The sequence below is a fragment of the Papio anubis genome, chromosome 1 (assembly GCF_008728515.1).
Source record: "Papio anubis isolate 15944 chromosome 1, Panubis1.0, whole genome shotgun sequence".
Lineage (NCBI taxonomy): Eukaryota > Metazoa > Chordata > Mammalia > Primates > Cercopithecidae > Papio > Papio anubis.
The window spans coordinates 176,801,213-176,824,795 of NC_044976.1; the positions used below are offsets into that span (position 1 = coordinate 176,801,213).

Sequence of the window (23,583 nt, forward strand, 5' to 3'; positions counted from 1 at the left end):
GATTATTTCCCAAGTCACTTGGATTTGAAATTTGAATCATGTTTTTACTCCTTGTTTTCCTGTTAACTCTTCTCATATCTACTCAGCCACCAGGTCTGTTCTAATTTTTCTTTTCCAATATAACTCACATTTTCCATTCCATATCCACCAATTTAATGATTTCATAGCAAGCCTATTTCAGTAGCCTCTATATAGTACCCTTGTTTCCAGTCATTTCTCTCTTCCAATTTGTCTTGCCTGTTACTGCTAAACAGCTATTCCTCTGAAGCACCACATTGTTACTTACCAATCAAAAAAGTCATTCATCTTTATTGCCTAGACTCCAAAGTTCTCAGACTACATTTAATATCTTCCATATCTGATCCTAACCTGCTTGTCCAAATTTATTTCTCAGTATTTTTCACCATATCCTTTTACTTTACTCTTTTGAGACAAGAGTTTCGCTCTGTCACCCAGGCTGGAGTGCAGTGGTGCCATCTATCTCGGCTCGCTGCAACCTCTGCCTCCCGGGTTCAAGCACTTCTCCTGCCTCAGTTTCCCAAGTAGCTGAGATTACAGGCGCCTACCACCACGCCTGGTTGATTTTTGTATTTTTAATAGAGACAGGACTTCGCCATGTTGGCCAAGCTGGTCTCAAACTCCTGACCTCAGGTGATCCACCTGCCTCGGCCTCCCAAAGTGCTGGGATTACAGGCGTGAGCCACCGCACCCAGCTCTTTACTCTTTTATAAATCTGAAGTCATTAAAGCTAATATCTAAGGAATATATTTCCAGCCTCTTCTTTTAATGTGCCTTTGTAAACTTAGATCAGGTCTGGAGCAGTCATTGTGCATGTTTTGCCATTCCTAAAATGAGGATGTGAGAATTTACCTCACAAGCTGTTGTGAAAATATGAAAAATACATATATATGAAGTCCATAACACATGGTATTTTTCCATTTATGAGACACGTGTATGGAGAAGATGGTCAGTATTTCCAATACATAAGGGGTTTACTAATCTGTGTTGGCTGGGCTTATGTTGCCATCTCTCATTTTGTAATGAATGTCCCTTATAACTTTAGTAGATAGGGACAAACTGTGAAAAGGGGCACTTTTGGTCTTCCTTTTAGATGATTAGAAATTCTTCCTAATCATTTGCTTACAAATTTGGTTTTTTGGTTTTGTTCTGTTTTTGAGATACGGTCTCAGCTTTGAGATAGGATCTTGGCACCATGTCGGCTCACTGCAGTCTGGACCTCCTAGGCTTGGGTGATCCTCCCACCTCAGCCTCCAGAAAGTAGCTGGGACCACAAGCATGCACCACCATGCCCAGCTAATTTTTGTATTTTTCTGTAGAGATAGGGTTTTGCTATGTTGCCCACACTGGTCTCAAACTCCTGGACTCAAGTGATCCACCTGCCTCAGCCTCCCAAAGTGCAGACATTACATGTGTGAGCCATCACACCCGGCCACAATTTTATTTTTTTATTTTATTTTTTTAATTCACAACAGTGTTATGCAGTGTTTGAAAAGTGTTAGTCTAGAAAAGTTTTTCATATTTTGGTCCATGATGGTAAACTTCAGCAGAAGGAATTCCAACTTCCCATCCTCCCTTCAAGCAGAGTAATCCCATTTGTATAAAGTATTCCATGGTCAGAGAAAAAGCAAAAAAGAAAACATTTTCCACTATTCAACAAAATAAAAAAACATACATAGAGATTTTATTATACAAGGATCATAAAAAAGGTTTATAAGAAGTATTAGTGAAAATCTGTTAGACATATTTTTAGTTATAACCTTTCTTGAGAAGCTTTGTAGTAAGAAAGAATAAGATTCATGAAAACATTAAATTTTGAAATAATTTGTTATTTACAAAACTGTGTATTATCATTATACTGTTTTTATTCTTTAAAATTATTATTATTATAAAACTCATTTTCTTCCCCATTTTTCCTAAGGGATAATGGGATTACAGTGGGCAAAACATCTTGGAAATGCAGTCAAAGTTACAATCAATGACTTGAATGAAAACTCTGTGACATTGATTCAGGAAAACTGCCATTTAAACAAATTGAAAGTGGTGGTGGACAGTAAAGAAAAGGAAAAGAGTGATGATATTCTTGAAGAAGGAGAGAAAAATATTGGTAATATTAAGGTGACCAAAATGGATGCCAATGTACTGATGCATTTGAGATCTTTTGATTTCATGTAAGTAGAAAAAGACTTGCCATGTCACTTTCTAAACTTATCTGGAATTTTGGGGACGAGGGGTAGTTAAAAATTAAGACTGTTGTTGTTTATTTATTTAAATGAATGCCATTTTTTGGCCTAAGGTATGCAGTATGAAAATTTTCTAGTGTTTGAAATAAAATGCCTGGGCATGTCACTTTTCCTCTAACCCAAATTTTTTTTTACATGTCTCATACATCATACTATCATTTTATTACTTAATTTCAAAACAGAATTGTGTACTTAAAATAGATTTGCAATGTCCTTTTAAATCCATGGAATTTTATAATTAGAAATAATTACAATGGTATAATTTTTGTTACTAATATGACTTTAAAATATATCTATATGCTTTCTGATTTTAGACATCTAGACCCTTTTGGAACGTCAGTGAATTATCTAGATTCTGCATTCAGAAATATAAGAAACCTTGGCATAGTGTCAGTGACTTCTACAGATATCAGTTCTTTATATGCCAAGGCACAGCATGTTGCCCGGCGTCACTACGGATGTAACATTGTCCGAACTGAATATTACAAGGAACTAGCAGCCAGAATTGTTGTAGCTGCAGTGGCAAGGTACCAAATCGCCAACGGTGTACTTAGTGTGTTTCAGTATTTGATAAAAAGATAATATTACAAGAAGTACTTATTACTCAAAACATGCACAAAATATAAATCCTGTATTCCTTATCTGTAATACTGGTTTCTAATTTTACATGGTATCTGTTGTAATTTTATTTAAAAGCTTATGCCTGAAATATTCAGTTTACTCTCCAATTAAAATGTTATTGAAATAAAGTAGTAAGAAAGAAAAGATTAAAGTGAAAGTTAATTTCCAGTTTATTTGAGCAATGTAGGATAAAGGATAGCAATATGAAAGGAAAAGCAAAAATTGTTTTGTTTTGTTTTTTCGCCATGTTGCCCAGGATGAAACAAACCTCCTGGCCAACATGGTGAAACCTCGTCTCTACTAAAAATACAAAAATTAGCTGGGCGTGGTGGTACACACCTGTAATCGCAGCTACGATTACAGGTTGAGGCACTAGAATCACTTGAACCCAGGAGCCAGATGCTGCAGTGAGCCAAGGTTGCTCCACTGCACTCCAGTCTGGGCAACAGAGTGAGACTCTGCCTCAGAAAGAAAGTCATTTCTTTTATATCCATTCTATTTTATCTTCTTTATTTATATAGTTTGAATAAAATGATGGCTTACAAACTTGATTCTCCAAAATCATCTTACAAAATGGAAAGTTCTCTCCATTTCTCACCAGGATTTCCAAACAGAATTTGAAAACAGTTATTTTTAAAAGGGTGACTTTTTTGGAGCACTTACTATATGCAGATTATGCTGGAATAATATAATATAAACGGACATTGTGAATATAGATAATGGATGATCAGCTAGCTCACTTGCCAGCCCTAATACTAGTTTCAGAGCATTTAAGTGGAAATTTGTACCTCAGCATAAATACAGATTATTAGACTTCATAGACCTTCAGGGTTGTTTCTAATTACCTGAAAACTGATGTTTACTTTATGCATGCTAAGGACTTACTGCACATGCTTAAAAATGTTCATAATGTAATATCAGCAAATTCAGAGTTACATATATATATAAATTAAATTTAGTATGTGACTGCAGAGTACATAAATGGTATATAGTTGAGCTTAATCCAAAAAGTCTATAAAATTAATGGTGGAAAGGAATTTGACTATTCTTTTTTCACTCAATTTTCAGTAGCTAGCATACCATCCTGCATATAGTCATTACTCAATAAACATATACTGTTTTGAAGAAGATTTTATAGGAAATAAAATAGATAGGAAGAAATGTGGTGGTGATGATAAGAAACAAAGTGAAAATGACTGAAAATCAAAAAATATTGCCCTATTGAGAGGATGTCATAAGGGAAAGTATCTAGAAACTGAAGACCCTCCCAAGCATCTTTTATTTCCTGTGTTTCAATTTCTGTAAAAGTTACAGTAATGATCTTTTAAAAGCACTGCTAATAAGAATTGAATTTTTCTTGATGTCCCGTAACTTACCCATAGTCTATTGTCCAGGTTAATATTTGTCAGTATAATGCCAAACAAGGGAAAATGATAAGCCCACAAAATAACTTTAAAAAATTTATTATAGAGCTGCAGCCCGATGCAACAAAGGCATAGAAGTACTGTTTGCAGTGGCTCTGGAACATTTTGTGTTGGTAGTTGTGAGAGTTTTGAGGGGACCTACTTCAGCAGATGAAACAGCCAAGAAGATTCAGTACCTGATCCATTGTCAGTGGTGTGAAGAGAGAATTTTTCAGAAGGATGGTAATATGGTAGAAGGTAAATTCAAGTTATATATTATATTTAATTTATCTATAATCCTCCACTGAATAAGCCTTTATCACATCCCTAATTATACATATTATTGTCCTTTGATTTTAAAGATTACAGTGCTAACTTTGTTATTTCCTATACTGGATTTCCTTTCGTCAACAGACAAGACATTCGTGTGAGTTTATTAAAGTTATTTACTCATGCTGTACAATGTATGCTTTCTAGCTGTGCCTTCTATCAAAACATCTAGAAATAACTTAGTTTCCACTCTCAACTAATTTTAGGAACATAAGTCAGATTACTTTTTTTCCAGACTGTTACAAATCATTAATTTTATAAAAATAATTTTTCATGTTTCTGGCTGTGTATAAAAGCCATCAGTTATAAAATACATTCAATAAACATTTATTGAGCCTCTACTATATGCCAGGCCTGGGGATGGGAAACAAGGAAAAAGCTGTAGTTCATGCCTTCATAAAGCTGTTTCTGTTTGTTTCAGTTCTGGGATATGGAAACAGTTGCTCATTGTTTTGTGTTAGGTTCTTGGTATTTTTTAATACGAATTTTTGAGTTTAGCACTTACTATGTTAAGTTGCAGATTTTTTTCTCATTTTGTCAAATTTTTTTTTAATCTGTCTTGCAGAAGTTTTTTGTTGCTAATTGAATGTTTATATAGTCTGGATTTTGCCTGTAGTTAGAAAGAGCTTTCCTATTCCTAGACTATTCAAAGTAGATTAGGTTGTATTGAATAGTACACCTTTCCTCCACTGATTTGAAAATACCTTCTTTATGTTATACTAAAATTCCACATGTATTTGAGTTTGTTTCTAGATTTTCTATTCTGTTCCAGTGGTTAGATATTTATTCATACATGTCTATCATACTGTTTTGACTACGGAGGCTTTTCAGTGTCATTTAATATCTGTGATGGCAATCCCTACTCAGAGCTCTTTGTTTTCAGTGTTCCTGTATTGATCTTTTGTTAACCCCTTAATATAAAAGTAAATAATAACCCAGTTGGCATATTATTTTGATCACATTAAATTGGGGAGATACTGTGATTTTTGAAGCTTCCTACAAATATAATATACTTTTCATTTGTTCAGGTACTTTAGTGTAATGTTAACTGGTAGTGGTAATGGAGGGCATTCTGTCATATTCCTTAGTTTTGGTTTCCTCTAGTGCTTTCTATTTTTTTTATTTTTTTTTCAGATGGAGTATTGCTCTGTTACTCAGGCTGGAGTTCAGTTGTGCAATCTCGGCCCACTGCAACCTCTGCCTCCCAGGCTCAAGTAGTTCTCCTGCCTCAGACTCCCAAGTACCTGGGACTACAGGCGTACACCACCACACCCAGCTACTTTTTGCATTTTTAGTAGAGACAGGGTTTCACCATGTTTGCTGGCTGGTCTGAAACTCCTGACCTCTAGTAATCTGCCCACCTCATCCTCCCAAAGTGCTGGGATTACAGGCATGAGCCTCTGTACCCAACCTCTAGTGCTTTCTGATTCAAGCATAATACTGGCTTTTCATCTGCAATACGTATCATTTATCACATTAAGGAAGAATACTTCATTTCCACTTTTATTGTATTTTGTCAAGATGTTGAATTTTGTCATAATGCATTTTCAGCATCTGTGGAGATGATTATATGGTTTTTCCCTTTAGGCTTACTAATTTGATTAATTGTAATAGAAGGTTCCAATATAGAACCAAACTGGATTTTGTAGAATAAACTATTTTCAGGTAGTATTTTTTTAATATGTTGCTATATTTTATTTGCTAATTTTTAAAGGATTTTTTGTTTCAGTATTTATAAATGAGATGGTATATAGTTTTGTAGCATAATTTTAGGTGGGCTTTGATCTATCAGTTTACACTCCCTTCAAAAATAATTTGGAATGCTTCCCTTTTTTCAATTCTTGGAATTGAAAACTGATTTTTTTTAAAAAACTAGTTCTTAAGAACTAGTTTAACTAGTATTGGAATTATGTGTTCCTTAAAGGTTTAGTAATATTCACCTAGCATTTCTGTTTTATTTACATAGGGTTGAGCTAAGTGTTGTCTAATAATTCCTTTTAATCTCCTTAGTTCCTATGGTCATAGTCCCCTTATATACTTTCATTTATTTATTCTTTCTTCCATTTTTCTTGACTAGATAAGAGGCTAGTTTATATATTTTATTGTAATTGTTTTCTTTTTTTGTGTGTGTGACAGAGTCTCATTCTGTCGCCCAGGCTGGAGTGCAATGGCGCGATCTCGGCTCACTGCAACTTCCATCTCCCGGGTTCAAGCAGTTTTCCTGCCTCAGCTTCCCAAGTAGCTGTGACTACAGGCGCATGGCACGATGCCCGGCTAATTTTTTCTATTTTAGTAGACGGGATTTCACCATGTTGCCCAGGCTGGTCGCGAACTCCTGAGGTTAGGCAATCCACCCGCCTTGGCCTCCCAAAGCGCTAGGATTACAAGCGTGAGCCACCGCACCCAGCCTGTTTATTTTCCTTAATTAATGTCTACTTTTAGTAGTAAATATGTATATACTTCTGTAATTTGGATTTATCAGTTTTAAGTAATATCCTTTGGCTCCTTGATACCACAAATGATAATTAGCTTCCTGTTTTCCATTTTTCCCTTCCTAATTTTTGTTTGTTGTACCATCTCTATGTTATTAGAATGTGTAACACTTAACATTCTGTTTTGCTAGATTAATCTCTACATATAAAAATATTCTGTGTATGTCATCATTCTTTTTGCCGTAATTTCTATAGTCATCTCTTATTTGGTTAAATTTAACTTTCTCAGTTTACTCAATAGAGCTCATGAGAAAAATACTACTTTGTTTCCTTCATGTTCAAAGCTTTTCTTTCCCCAAAGTATGTCCAATAGCCTGTATACTTAAAGAGTCTAAAGAATTTGAGTGCCTTATAGAAGTTCTTATAATTTTTCCTTCTTATATATGTGACATTAATCAAACGTTTTAAAGAATATTTGACTTGATAAGTGATAACTATAAAGCAATGATTTGTTTTTGCATTTTATTTGGAATCATACAGAACTTAGAATAAACAAGTATGTCCTACAAAGAAGTCATCTCATTCAGAATTTTTATCAATTTGTAATACACAGTTTAAAAAGTCAAATAGCTGGGTGCAGTGGCTCACGCCTGTAATCCCAGCACTTTGGGAGGCTGGGGTGGACGGACCACCTGAGGTCAGGAGTTCGAAACTGGCCAACATGGTGAAACCCTGTCTCTACTAAAAGTACAAAAATTAGCTGGGCATGGTGGCAGGCACCTGTAATCCCGGCTACTCAGGAGGCTGAGGCAGGAGAATCACCACTTGAACCCAGGAGGCAGAGGTTGCAGTGAGCTGAGATCATGCTACTGCACTCCAGCCTGGGTGACAGAGCAAGACTGCATCTCAAAAAAAGAAAGAAAAGTCAAATAGTTCCATAAGTCTTATTAATAAAAATAATAATCTCTGCCTGACTCCCTGAACAGTTAAAATCTCACAGCTGTTTCTTCTAATGCTTACATTCGTATTTCTAAATAACATGTTTATAATGCATCTAACTTCCTTCCATGGAAAAAGAGTATTTGGCTTTTTAAACCAGTCCAGTCACATGCATGCTTTTCCCCTCTCCACTTTGGACTACATCAATATTTAGTGTTTGCGTTTTTATAAATAGATAAATATTGTTCGCAAATTTTATTTGCTGTCTATTGCTGTGTAACAAATCACTCCAAAATTATTGGCTTTAAACAACATTTACTATCCCATAGTTTCTATGAGTCAAGAATCTAGGCATGGCTTAGCTGGGTCCACTAGCTTGGGGTCTCTCACAAGGCCACAGATCAAGGTGTTGGTCAGTGGTGTGTGCCCTTAGTCCCAGCTACTTGGGAGGCTGAGGCAGGAGGATCACTTGAACCCAGTAGTTCAGGCTGCAGTGAGCTATGGTTATACCACTGCACTCCAGCCTAGGTGACAGACCAAGATGCCATCTCTTAAAAAAAATTTTAAAAAAAGCAAGTCAGAAGAACCAGAGAGTGAGTGAGTGCCAGCAAGATAGAATAGGTCTTTTGTAACCTAATCTCAAAGTAATACTCCATTGCTTTTGCCATATTCTAGTTGTTAGAAATTTGTCTCTAAAACCAGTGCCTACTCAGGGGAAGGGTATTACATAAGGGTATGAATACCAAGAGGCAGGGATTATTGCTGATCATTTTGGAAGGCTGCTACAGCACAAATAAACCATATGAATCTGAGCATGGTGGCTCATACCTGTAATCCCAGCACTTTAGGAGGCCAAGGTAGGATTGCCTGAGGTCAAGAGTTCAAGACCAGCCTGAGCAACATAGCAAGACCCTGTCTCTACAAAAATAAAAATAAAAACTGATTCATATAATATGCTATAATAATGTTTCCTTTCTTATACAATTCTTTGGTAACTCTGGAATTAATACTTACTGTGCCTGTTACCTTTTTTAAAAAAATACTTTTTATAATCCATCCCTAAACTCTTTGCTACATTTTCAGTGCTTCTTTCAGCATAGTTAAGTACATTAGGTAATCTTTGGCTACAAATTTCACTCCCCTGGAGACAGCCCTCGTGTTGTAGTTTGGATTGTTTGTTTTCTGTATCTGCTGAAATCTGTTGTCCAAGGCTTCTATTTAACCATCATCCTGGAAATTTTCTTTGACTTTCTTTTTGTGATAAATCTTGTATCGCAGATCCTTTGTATTTTCACACTTCCCTTGTTTACTTCTTCATTTTGAGTGGACACTTTTTCCTATAGATTGCGGAGAAGTATTGCATGGCTAAGTACAGAATTCTAGGATGGAAATCATTTTTTCCTCAAAATGTTCAAGGTATTATTCCATTGTCTTCTAGCTTCCAATGAGAAGTCTGCTGCTGTTTTTGTCTAGTCTGTTACATTATTTTCTCTCCGAATGCTCTTACAATATCTCTTCTAAGAAAACCCAATATTCCAAAATAATTTTGAGATAATATGTGTATGAATTCATCTTTTAAAATTCATTTTACTGGATAATATCTGAGTTCTATTTATTTATTTTTTATTTTTTATTTTTTTTGAGATGGAATCTCACTCAGTCACCCAGGCTGGAGTGCAGTGGCACGATATCAACTCACTGCAACCTTCACCTAGGTTCAAGCAGTTCTCGTGACTCAGCCTCCTGAGGAGCTGGGATTGCAGGCACATGCCACCACGCTCAGCTAACTTTTGTATTTTTTACTGGAGACAGGCTCTCACCATGTTGGCCAGGCTGGTCTCGAACTCCTGACCTCAAGTGATCCACCCTCCCTGGCCTCCCAAAGTGCTGGGATTACAGGCATGAACCATTGCACCTAGCCTCTGAGTTCTTTTAAGTCAGAAACTTGAGCTCTTCAGCTCTGATAAATTTGGGGGGCAAGGGAGGTAATTTTTTCTTTTTCTGTTTCTTTTTTTTTAAGACGGAGTCTTGCTCTGTTGTTCAGGCTGGAGTGCAATAGTGCGATCTTGGCTCACTGTAACCTCTGCCTCCCAGGTTCAAGCGATTCTCCTGCCTCAGCTTACTGAGTAGCTGGGACTACAGGCCTGTGCCACCACTCCCAGCTAATTTTTGTATGTTTAGTAGTGACAGGGTTTCAGCATGTTTGTCAGGCTGGTCTCAATCTCCTGACCTCAAGTGATCTGCCTACCTCATCTCCCCAAAGTGCTAGGATTACAGGCATGAGCCACCACACCTGGCCTTTGAGGGGTGTTATTTCTTGGACAAGTTTTGCCTTTCAAATTGTATCTGTTGTCTCTTTCAGGAACTCTGTTTAGTTTATATTTTGGATCTTCTAGATTAATCCTCTAATTTTTAAAAATATCTATACTGTTCATCTCTTTGACAAAGTTCTAGTTTCTACTTTATACTTTTTCCTTAATTTTTATTTTCCAACTCTTATTTAAATTTCTGTCATATTTTGTTCATTTCTAAGAGTTATTTTATATTTTTTTCACTGTTCCTTTTTTTCTTTCTTTAGGCTAGTCAAGTGATTATTGTTCCTTTTTTAATAGTGTCATATTATTGTTTTAGGGATACAAAATCTCTTACCTTTCTAAGAATTGATTATACTTGGGCATATTTTATATTTAGGGGAGAATAGGGGTTTTTTGTTTGTTTTATATTGTTGCTGTTGTTTTGTTGTTCAGTTCTCCTGTTTTTTAACTTTCTTTTTCTGTTTTGTAGTTTTGTTCTCTGTTATGATAGATCTCAAATGTCTTGTGGTCTTCGGTTGTCCACAGTGAAAAATTGTTTTGAAGCACTTGGGGCAGAGCTTATAAACCAACAGATTTGGCCAGGCATAGTGGCTCACACCTGTAATCCCAGCACTTTGGGAGGCCGAGGCGGGCAGATCGTGAGGTCAGGAGATCGAGACCATTCTGGCTACACGGTGAAACCCCGTCTCTACTAAAAATACAAAAAATTAGCCGGGCATGGTGGCAGGCGCCTGTAGTCCCAGCTACTCAGGAGGCTGAGGCAGGAGACTGGCATGAGCCCAGGAGGGCAGAGCTTACAGTGAGCCGAGATCGCACCACTCCACTCCAACCTAGGTGACAGAGCGAGACTCCATCTCAAAATAAAAATAAAAATAAACCAATTGATTTTACTGTGATAAGATACCAGTCTGGTTTTTTTAGTAAGACACCCCCAAATGCCAACAAGTATATATAGATCTTTTCTCTTGGATTGGTAAATTTTTCCAGAGAGGAATCAACCAATCTTCTAGCAGCCCTGGGAGAGCCACACTGGGGACAGAGACTGGAAAGCAGATTTTTACTGAATCCCTCTGTTTTCAGACATCTCACTCTCAACTGTAACAAAAACTAATGGTTTCATATCCTCAGTAGCTTAGCCTCACCAAAGATTAACTTCATCTTTTGGAATGCGGAAGACACAGAAGCTTGATTGTATTAAAGAAGATGTGGAGTTTTAACTGAACCCTTTAAAAAGTTGTAACCAGACCTCTTTTTTGCAATACCTCTCTACAGTCATCTTCAGAGATAGTCATTACCCTCCATTTTCAAACCGTTACAGGGTCCCACAACACTAAGGAACTTTGTGTTTTGTTGGTTGCCCATCTATCCATTTCAGGCTTACGCTTTAGATTTTTCTGGTCTGATAATCAGTTACCCCATTGTATGTGATACCTGCTTCTGAAATTTTATTGGCATCTCTCATGTTTTGTTACCTCCTCTCCCATTTTGTTTATTCTTGTAGTTTAATTTTTGTTCCTTGCTGTCATTTAAGCGTTAAGAAACAGCAGAGATAGAGTGCATGTTTAATCTATTGCATTTAAATAAAAGTCTCCGAATACTTTTTAATTCCTCATCTGGTATTGCCTTCCTCGCTTATATACCGGTAACATGGAAATACTAGTTTTCTTTCTTCTTTATCGCTTCATTATTTGTTGCTGGTAACTTGAATTGATAGCCTTGGCCCTTGGAGAGGAAATTTGCTGATGCTAATTTAGATCTGAGAAATCCTAGCAAAGAGGCTTGGGAAAAGACAGGTTTGTATGATAAGATTATTTTGCAAAGTGCATGAAGATACAAGCTGATTAGTAATTCATTTATGCTGTCTGCCTGCGGTAAGTGGGTGTAGCTGACAACTATAGTATAAATTGCCATCTTGAATTGGATGATGCCTGCTTATAAGTATTTGTAGTTTAGTGATGTAATGGTTCAAGAGAAGACTTCTTAAGTGTACTCATATTTGAGGACCATAGTTCTCAACAAAACTTAGATCAGTGCTAACCACACCCTTTCATCAAGGCTTAGAGTTAAATGATACTGAAAAGTAGACCTAGGAGCAGTGAAGGACACTTTTAAGTAAATGTAAAATAAGATCTCATAACTATGCATTATACCAATAATTGTATTGAATAGCAGTGATATTATCATCTAGCAAGAAGCTATTGACCTGTGTTCCTGCCACTGTTCTTTGGTTCTGAATATATCTGGGACTGATTGATTAGATCAGTTCATTCCAAGAAAGTGAATGATCAACCCAGGAGTGGCCTAGAGTGGAGGGAATTAGTTGGAGAATTTCTGATATAAAATGACTATGTGAGCCTTGAGTGCATTTAAAAGTTCCTTAGTCAAATATTAGCCTATTTTGAAAACTAAGAATAGTGCTAGTATCTCCCCAATTTCCTTGTGATTATATCAGGCCTCTCATTCACTGCTTTTTAAGCCAAATTAGATTCTAGCCTACATTTGAAGGCTGAATATGAATCAAGCATAAGGAATAGAGCAATTCATTTTCTTTCCAAATTCAGAAGAGTTAACTTACGAGAAATATCTACATTTTGATTGGGATGTTGGTTATGTGGGTGTATATATTTGTTAAAACTCATCAACCATTTTACATAAAATATATATATTTTATTGCACATAAATTATATCTTAATCAGTTAGTTTTGAAATATGAATCTCTTGTAAACTTTATAAGACTTTCCTTCTTTATATTATTTCATGTAGTATAGTAAGTAAATATCAGTTACACCTCTAATAAGCCATTTGACATGGATTTCCACAACCTCTCTCAAGCTTTAATCCTCTGATCTGTATAATTGAGAATTTAACATACCTACTTCAGAGAGTTGTAAGGACTTCAATTAAAATATACATAAAATACTTAGCATAATACCTGGCACATAGTAGATCCTCAGTATATAGTAGCTGCAAATTATTATTAATATAATATATTAATATAACAATTACTACTATTTGTATAAGTCACTTCTCCTTTGACTTCTCCTTTTATTATCTTTTTACAGAAAACCCATATAGACAGCTGCCTTGTAACTGTCATGGAAGCATGCCTGGAAAGACAGCAATAGAACTTGGACCTCTGTGGTATGTGACCAGCCATAAGAACATACTAAAATTTGATTTATTGATTGATTAATTGCGGATTTTTATTATGTGTGGTAAAAAACACATTTAAATTCAATTGTTAAGTCTAGGCAAATAGTTATGACTCTTCTCCTCCTATGAACCCGAGGTGTTTAATATTTTGGGATTTTTCTCTACCGTTATTCTCTCTAGTTTGTGACAGAACTAAGAGGCAATGGAGATAAAAGAGAAGCCTGGATGATCTGGAAACTAGATAATTCATTTCTGAATAGTAAGAAAGAAGCTTTTTAAAATTGATCATTGTAGATCTAGCATGTGATTTTTAAATGATCACAATAACTTTTTATAGAAGAGCTAACTCATATAAAAGGTCCTAGAAGAATTAGTTTTAAGTGAGAAAGGCATGTGAAAGTGTCTGCCTTTGTTTTAGGTAAAGTTACACAATTGGAAATATTTAATGTGTATATGCTTTTGCATCATTGGTAACAGCTAATTGTACCTTAAAGTTGATTTGGGTTTTGTTTGTTTGAGATGGAGTCTCGCTCATTTCCCAGGCTGGAGTGCAGTGGCGCAATCTCAACTCACTGCAACCTCCCTCTCCCAGGTTAAAGCAATTCTCCTGCCTCAGCCTCCTGAGTAGCTGGGATTACAGGCACCCGCCACCACACCTGGCTAATTTTTGTACTTTTATTACAGACTGAGTTTCGCCATGTTTGCCAGGCTTTTCTCGAACTCCTGATCTCAGGTGGTCTGCCTGCCTCGGCCTCCCAAAGTACTAGGCTTACAGGTGTGAGCCACCACACCCTGCCAAATTATTTTTAATCAGAATCCTTACCTTAAGTTTGTTACTAGAGATTCTTTTTTTTTTTTTTTTTGAGACAGTTTCGCTCTTGTTGCCCAGGCTGGAGTACAATGGCGCTATCTTGGCTCACCGCAACCTCTGCCTCCCAGGTTCAAGCAATTTTCCTACCTCAGCCTCCTGAGTAGCCAGGATTACAGGCATGTGCCACCATGCCCAGCTAATTTTGTATTTTTTTAGTAGAGACCAGGTTTCTCCATGTTGGTCAGGCTGATATCGAACTCCCAACCTCAAGTGATCCGCCTGCCTTGGCCTCCCAAAGTACTGGGGATTATAGGCATGAGCTACTGCACCCAGCCAAGATTTTTACAGAAATTCAAGATTCCTAACAACATTGTGACAAGAATTGCAAATTTCTTCTCATTACTTTATAAGGTCAAGGCTTAAGCACCTACTAAACCTAGAAATCGACCCAAATGGTAAATGTCTTTGTGCTGATGCTCATTATTTTATCTTCATCTTATTAAATACTCTTAGATTAAGAAAGACCTAGCCAACCCTACCTTCTAGTTCTTCTAAAACTAGTTCTCACCTATAGCATCTGCACATTGATCCTACTCACTGATTCAGAACTGAGGAAATTAAAAATAGCAGGTTACTGGATCCAGAAGGAAGATTTCTAGCCTAACTGCCTTATTTTACACATGAAGAAACTATGGCACAGTGTTTTTAAGTGCTTGCTAAAACTGACCAAAAAAATTCATACCACAGCCAAGGCTAGAACTTAGGTTTTCTGACTCCCAGGACTGAATTCTTTTTTTATTTTTTGTTTTTGAGACAGAGTCCCACTTTGTTGCCCAGGCTGAAGTACAATGGCATGATCTTGGCTTACTGCAACCTCCGCCTTTTGGGTTCAAGCGATTCTCCTGACTCAGCCTCCCGAGTAGCTGGGACTACAGGCATATGCCACTGCACCCAGCTAATTTCTGTATTTTTAATAGAGAGGGGGTTTCACCATGTTGGCCAGGCTAGTCTTGAACTCCTGACTCCGCCCACCTCAGCCTCCTGAAGTGGTGGGATTACAGGCGTCAGCCACGACGCCCAGCCTGAATTCTTAATAAAACCTTATGATTTCCACATGAAAGCTATTGTGTTCATGTCTTTACACTCATGAGAATACCTTCCCCCTCTCTACCACCTCCAGTTCAAATTGTACTTTCTTTTTGAAGTCTCTCCTTAGTGCTTCAACCCAATATAATCTCTAAATTCCCTTTAGTGTATCTTCTATTGATCACATATTTGATAATTTAAGATCATATATTCTTTCATATATATTTGCTAACCCTAACAATAGTAACTACCATACATTGAGGATATATAGAGAAGTTTTATTGTTGGCCAGTCACGGTGGCTCACGCCTGTAATCCCAGCACTTTGGGAGGCTGAGGCAGGAGAATGGCGTGAACCCAGGAGGCAGAGTTTGCAGTGGGCCAAGATTGCACCACTGCACTCTAGCCTGGGCAACAGAGTGAGACTGTCTCAAAAAAAAAAAAAGTTTTATTTTACATTTCATGATGAGGAATACAAGACTCAAAAGTAGTAATTACTCAAGATTATATAGCTAGCCCAGCACAGTTGCACACATCTATAGTCCCACCTACTCAGGAGGCTGAGGCAGGAGGATCCCTTGAGCCCAGGAATTCAAGTTCAGCCTGGGCAGCATAGTGAGACCCTGTCTCTTAATAAAAAGATTACATAACTAGTAAGTGGTGGAGCCAGGATTGGAATCCAGTTTATCTTACTCAGAATTTCATTTTTGTCCATTATACCTGTGATTCTCAAATTAAATGGGAAGCATATCAGATTCACCCCAGACCATTTTTGAACCATACCATCACCACATATAATTCTCATATATGTGCTCCCCTGCCCTGTCCTGCCCCACCCTGCCACCATAAACACACCAGAATTAAGATTTTCTATTAGTGACTAGAATGTGCATCGTGAAAACCTGTTCATTGCTCTATTTTCCTGTCTAGATTTATAGGCTTTTGTAAGGTCAACATTGTATATTTTATTTTGGTATATCCTCCACACACCCTTTATGTACCATAGTACTGTATACCTTATGAGAGCTCAATAAATTATTTTTTTTATTAAGGTAACGTACACATATAACATTTTCCTTCTTTACCATTTTTAACTGTGTACTTCAATGATAATAAATACATTTATATTCTTTTACCCCTCTTCATCACTCTCTCCCTTCTCTCCTTCCCAGCCTCAGTAGATTCTTATTGACTTAAGTTTCCTTGACTAATTCTCCCCTTCCCAGCCTCAGTAGATTCTTACTGACTTAGGTTTCCTTGACTAATGCTACTAGTTTAGAGAACTGATATGATAAAATGAGTGGCAAATAGAAAATAAAAAGTTTTAGGCCAGGCATGTGGTATCTCACACCTGTAATCCCAGCACTTTGGGAAGCCAAGGTAGGAGGATCCCTTGAGCTCAGTAGTTTGAGATCAGCCTGGGCAACATGATGAGACTCCATCTCTATTAAAAAATAATAAAATACTCCAGCCTAGGCAACAGGATGGGACTCTCAAAAAATAATAATAAACAGTTTTAAATTAAATCATAAATTATTTTTTAATTTAAGTATTACTCTGTCATATAATTAATTATATGTCTTACTTAAATTGTGAAGACTTTTTTTTTTTTAAAGAGAAATATTTCTCAAACCCAGTTCTCTGTATATTCTTTTCTTTTCAGGTCAAGTTCCCTTTTCAATACTGGATTCCTCAAAAGAATGCTATTTGAATCACTTCACCATGGTTTGGATGACATTCAGACCCTAATAAAGACATTAATCTTTGAATCAGAGTGTACGCCTCAAAGTCAGTTTTCAATTCATACACCTTCAAATCTCAACAAGCAAGGTGACTAATTGAATACTAGCTTACTAGCTTTAATTTACTTACCAAAAATACTGTATCTTTTTCAATTGTATTTGATGTTATAATAAAAGCAATATAATTATAGTGTTTTTAGTAAATCCTCTCTAATGAGTCTAATCATAATCTGGTTAATTTTTTTTTAAATTAGATAGTTTTCCTCAGGCTTATAATCAGGCCTGAGATGAATAGATGAATGATGAATAGTATTGTTGATTTTGTTGCGTTTTTTTGGATACTGGGTCTCACTTTTTCACCCAAGCTGGAATGCAAGTGGCACAAACATGGCTCACTGCAGTCTCAACCTCCTGGACTCAGGCGATCCTCTTGCCTCAGCCTCAACCTCCTGTGTAGCTGGAACCACAAGCATGCACCACCACACCTGGCTAATAATTTTATAGAGATGGGGTCTCACCGTATTGTCCAGGCTGATCTCAAACTCCTGGGCTCAAGCAGTCCTCCCACCTTGGCCTCCCAAAGTGGCTGGGATTACAGGCAAACCACCATGCGCTGACAATTTTTTTTAAGATAACCTCCCTTTTTTGTGTATTTTTAATTTTACTAGATTTTTTTAAAAGAATTTAAAAAAAAAAAAAAAACCTAAAGTTCCTTTGTGATTTTTATTACCCTAGATCTGCTTTCTAGAAAAAGAAACTTTAGGAGTAATGTGGCCAAAAATTATAATATCTATGGAGACACAGAAACTAGATTTATACTTCTCATTCAGGAAAGCTATGTGTTTTTTTTCTCTTTAGTACAAACAGCCAATTTTGTAGTTGTATCTTGACTGTTGATATAAAGGTGAGCCTATTGAATATCCTAGTGTTCTCATAAATAATTAGAAGCTGCTATTATAGAGGGTTAAACAATGTAATTTTTGCAGTTCAGTTTGGCCACAGAGTCTCTTGCATATTCATGAAAATAGTGTGGATGGAATTTCATAAAGTTTTATTTAAACTTTGAGTTGAGTTGCTTTATGTCATTCTGTAAAATATTTTCTTTTCCCATTTGCTTTTTTTTTTTTTAGAAGAAAATGGTGTATTTATTAAAACTACAGATGACACCACAACAGATAATTACATTGCACAGGGTATGTATGCATATATGTGTGTACATTTGTACATATCAGGTCAAAATGGCATATAGCAAAAGGGTAGGAAGAAAAGAGATTGCCATGATAGCCTACTTAAAAATACATTTCATATTAAATGACAACAAAACTGTAGTAAAACTTGTTTATCAACATTCACACATTGGAAATTTCTGTTAACATATGCTTTGTTCACATCTGTAATATATGGTTATCCCTTTGAACGAACTGTATGATCTTGAATCATGTGAATAAAATAAGATCAATTTAGATATGATAAAGTTATATTTAATTTTATAGTTAAGATAAAATTTTATTCTAATTCTTTTTAAAATTGCTCATTAATATATGATTTATAGCAATTCCATTTAACCAGAAGACCTCATTCTCCAGCCAAAAGATTTTATTATATGGCCTTTCATATAATTTAGGATATGTGCATACTTTAAATATAACTGTGTTAGGCACTGTAAATTCATATTAAAAGGACGTTAAGATTTAAAATATCATTGCCTTAATGTCTAAGGTTTTGTTTTGCTTTTTAAAAAACTTTAGATTCCAGATGTGTTTTTGAATACAGATGAAAAGACGACTGTAGAGTGTTAAGTTTGAAAGAGCGGTGGCCTTTAGTTATAAGCTGTAATTTTTTATTAGTTGCTCAACAGTTTAGTGTTGACCTTCAAAGAAAGGAAACTTAAATTCCTTTTAATAGTATATAGTTTAAATAGCTACTGTATACTCTTTCCAACAGCCATGTTCATTTGGCATCTTGATAACTTAAATTGATAATATTCTACCTAATTTCTCTGTTGATAACTTAAATTGATATATTTAATTTGATAACTTAAATTGATACATTCTACCTAATTTCTCTGTTGGAGGGAAGACAAAGAAGCATTATGATACACTGTAAAGAATATTAGATTTGCTGGGCATAGTGGCTCATGCCTGTAATCCCAGCACTTTGGGAGGCTGAGATGGGCAGATCACTTGAGGTCAGAGTTCAAGACCAGCCTTGCCAACATAGTGAAACCTCGTCTCTACTAAAAACACAAAAATTAGCCAGGTGCGTCAGTGCAAGCCTGTAATCCCAGCTACTTGAGAGGCTGAGGTGGGAGAATTGCTTGAACTTGGGAGGCAGAGGCTGCAGTGAGCCAAGATTGCACCACTGCACTCCAGCCTGGGTGACAGATCAAGACTGTCTCAAAAAAAAAAAAAAAAAAAATTAGATTTAAGATCATTATCCTACTGCAGGCGCTGTTATATAAACTCACCCAGGTCCCTCCCCTTCAGCAAAATTGTCTTAAATCCTTTTTAGGATAAAGTAAAACAAATAAGCTTTAAAAATATTTTCAAAAGCCAAGAGCACGATAGCACACACCTGTAATCTCAGCTACTCAGGAGGCTGAAGTGGGAGGATAGTGTGAGGATTGTGTGAGCCTGGGCAACATAGCCAGACTCCATCTTAAAAAAAAAAAAAATTGTTTTTAATCTGTGAGCCTTTCTCATATATAAATTAAGGAAATTAGACTAATTTTTGTGGGCTCTTCTATAACTCTTAAATTATATGGTTATTCTAAGGCCATTGGTCAACACATAAAATCTTAAAATGATAGTACTATGCAAACCCAAAGGAAAATAACTCATTCTGTCAAAGATACGTTATATGTTGATTGCAGTGCTATTCACAATAGCAAAGACATAGAATCAACCTAAGTGCCCATCATCAATGGACTGGATAAAGAAAATGTACATATGTACTATGGAATAATATGCAGCCATAAAAAAGAACAAAATCATGCTCTTTGCAGCAACATGGATGGAGCTCTAGGCCATTATCCTAATAAAACTAATGCAAGAACAGAAAACCAAAGCCCCATGCTCTCACTTATAAGTGGGAGCTAAACTTTGGGTACTCATGGACATCAGTGGGAATAATAGACACTGGGGACTACTAGATGGAGGAGGGATGGGTTGGGGCCTGGACTGAAGAACCACCTGCTGGGTATTATGCCCACTGCCTGGGTGCTGGTGTTATTGGGACTCCAAGCCCCAGCGTTACACAATTTACCCATGTAACAAACCTACAGATATACCCTTTAATTGATAAGGAAAGTTGAAATTTTTTGAAAAGGAAGAAATTACTGGGCCAAAAAAAAAATCTGTATACTGCTGATGATAGTCACTATTAAGGTATTACATCAGATTTTTTGCCTCAGATGCTCCTAAAACTTGTACTAAATCTGGGTATCTATCCTTTGACTAGGTGCCTCATTAGATTTCATGCAATTTCAAATTTTAGATTTCAAATTATAATTCTGATTTGATGGATGGATCCCAGGTTGTCCTTTTTGCTTTATGTTTTTATGTAAAAAGGCAACAATTCAGCAATAATTTATATTTATTTTGAATGTAATTTATCATTTTATGTATCAACTTTGCCTTTTTAATACTTTTTTTTTTAAGAGACAGGGTCTTGCTATGTTGCCCAGGCTAGACTCAAACTCCTGGGCTCAAGCGATCCTGCCACATCAGCCTCCCAAGTAGCTGGGACTATAGGTGTATGTCAATGCCCCTGGCACCTTCTGAATACTTTCCTTAAGCAGATGTTAATTACTTTCCCTGAGGACGTAAGGTTTGACCATAACATTCATATATAAATAATCAAGGATTGAACACCAGGCAAAATCTCATTATAGTATTGGATAGCTATCTCAGTTGTTTTCATGTTGTGATTTTTGGAAGGATACAGTTCTAAAATCTTACTTGCTGTCTTCCTTTCACTCAAAATGAAAAAACTAAGTGCTGTGATGAGAAATAGGCAATGAGATAATAACATTGACCTTTTATCAGTTTCTCTGTCCAAGCTCTCAAGACTTTGTGTTGTTTTTCTTTGTTTTGTGATTACTGAAGACCCACTATGTATCCAATACTGAGCACTCAGTAGAAATACAGGTATAAAAATGAAAGACATTGTCCTTAGGAACTTAGAATATAACTTGGGGAGAAAGGACTTTTACACACATTAAGGAACTATAAGAAAAGAAAAAAATGACAGAACTTAATCAAACTCTGAGTAGTGTAGTGTAGTATTACCAACAATGAAATCTGTGAAGTGACTGGCCCCAAATTCACAGATGGCTTCCTACAGGAGACAAAATAGAGTGTGACTTGAAGTTGAAGAAGGTAGAAAGGAAGTTCTGATTCAGCAGACAGTTAAATATGAAAATTACATAAGTGAAGGACAGTGAAAATAGAATATAAGAATTAAGATTGGAGAGACAGGTTGAAATAATGTGTCAGGATTTAGACTTGAGACAAATATATAGTTATAAAAGTATTTGGCTTGTAATTTTTAAGAGCATGCTAACTTTGTATGTGTATGTTGCAGGAAAGAGAAAAAGTAATGAAATGATCACAAATTTAGGCAAGAAGCAAAAGACTGATGTCAGTACTGAACATCCTCCCTTTTATTACAACATTCACAGACACAGCATTAAAGGAATGAATATGCCAAAGTAAGACACCCAGTGAATGACAAAGTATATATTTTATATTTTAATAATATTGTGATTTAAATAAAAATACAAAAACCTGATTATTTTTTCTTTTCTTTCCTTGTTGCAGGTTAAAGAAGTTTTTGTGCTATTTATCTCAAGCAGGCTTTCGAGTAAGCCGAACTCATTTTGACCCAATGGGTGTACGCACAGATGCACCTCTGATGCAGTTTAAATCTATCCTTTTAAAGTACAGCACCCCCACCTACACTGGAGGACAGTCAGAAAGCCTTGTCCAGTCAGCATCTGAAGATACAGTAACTGAAAGAGTTGAAATGTCAGTGAATGACAAAGCAGAAGCAAGTGGCTGCAGAAGATGGTAAACGTAGAAAAGAGTTGGTTCTCAGGTGTCTGTATAGATGGCCTAATAGTTCTCTATACCAACTGTAGTTCTTTTTCTGTTCTTTCAATTCAGTAGAGTAAAAATAAAAAGACAGTGTCATTTTCATTCAGAAACTGACCAGTTTCTAACTTAGCTGGTTTGGGAGCTTTGCTTTCCAAGTTCTTTTTGTTTTAAGGCACACTTAAAATTTTAATGGAAACATTTCATATGAAGCCAAGTCTCACTGAGATCACCCTACTGCTTAATCATTCGGAACATTTTCACATGCAAAGTGTTTGGAATTTTATGTATGTTATGAAAGCTATCTTTTACAATTCTTAATCACATCTCTGCTTAAACTGATTCATGATGTTTATGTTTTCCTATTTGTAGTGTACAAAATGAAGCTGAAGGCTCACATATTAAAATGACCCTGAATAGAAAAGGAAGAACAATGTTCTTACAGGTCATAAATGTTTTTCACAATTAGAAAACTAAAATATGTACCCATTTTTAAGAAATCGTACTTCTCCCCACATTGATCTTTTCATTTCTTACTAGCTTTTGAGAAATTAAATACTTGCCTGAGATAGAAGTACTTTATTTTTATAACTTTAGGGTCTAAATGAGTAAACTTCAAAGTAAGATTTTGTCAAAATAAATTGAGACCATTGTTCTAATACTTGTTCATGAGCACTGAAATCCTGAAGAGAGGAGATTTAGTTATAAATTAAACAGGTTGGGTGATCTTAAGTGCCTCAGTTAATGCACGTACAGTATTCATTTGGTTGGTTGTACTACCTCTCAGAAGTAAAATTTGTCACCTTATAGAATGAGAGTTTTTGGGTTTGGGGGTTTTTTTTTGTTGTTGTTTGGTTTGGTATTTTTGGTTTTGTATTTGTATAAATTTTTTGTATAATTAGCCCAGGCTGATGTAACTATAAAAATTAGTTGAAAAAAAATATATTGTTTCCTTAATGGAATTTTTACTTCATTTGAATATAAGATTTTGGATGAAAGGATTTGGTTTAAAGTTTGGGTTTTTGTCTCAAGGATTTAATCCATATTTATCCGTAAATATTTCTTAAGGTATGTAACTTTTTACAAACATTAAGTCAGGGGTTGGGGGAGGAGGGGGTGGTAATTATTATAACTGAAAGGTTTAAATATACTACCTAAGAAAAAAGTACTTCTGTGACATATACCAAAAAATCTGGTGGATGGGCATTAGATGAATATAGAATATTAATTTTGCAGAAATGAAGGAAAATCTCTTTGTGCTATTACAGCATATTCCCAAGACAGTTTATTTTCCTTTCTCCAATTAGTGTGGTCATAAATTTCAGTAAAATCAAGAAATAGGTGAAGTGCAAGCTAGTTTCTATAATGACCATTAAAAAAATTCTGCTCTGTAATTCT

At 35.9% G+C, this 23,583-nt stretch overlaps 1 protein-coding gene across 4 annotated transcripts in view; it reads left to right on the forward strand.

The window, feature by feature from the left end:
• TRMT1L (tRNA methyltransferase 1 like) overlaps positions 1-23,186 on the forward strand; it is a 38,902-nt gene extending 15,716 nt beyond the window's left edge. For 3 of the 4 annotated variants that reach the window (XM_031657635.1, XM_031657633.1, XM_031657637.1), the window contains exons 8-15: positions 1,940-2,189; positions 2,576-2,788; positions 4,353-4,543; positions 13,364-13,442; positions 17,014-17,180; positions 18,223-18,285; positions 21,677-21,803; positions 21,913-23,186. In XM_031657635.1, coding sequence (XP_031513495.1) covers positions 1,940-2,189; positions 2,576-2,788; positions 4,353-4,543; positions 13,364-13,442; positions 17,014-17,180; positions 18,223-18,285; positions 21,677-21,803; positions 21,913-22,165 — 1,343 coding nt within the window. In that variant the 3' untranslated portion in view covers positions 22,166-23,186. The remainder of the gene's footprint in view (positions 1-1,939; positions 2,190-2,575; positions 2,789-4,352; positions 4,544-13,363; positions 13,443-17,013; positions 17,181-18,222; positions 18,286-21,676; positions 21,804-21,912) is intronic. The other variant, XM_031657634.1, reaches the window with a different exon arrangement.
• The last annotated feature ends 397 nt before the right edge of the window (positions 23,187-23,583 follow it).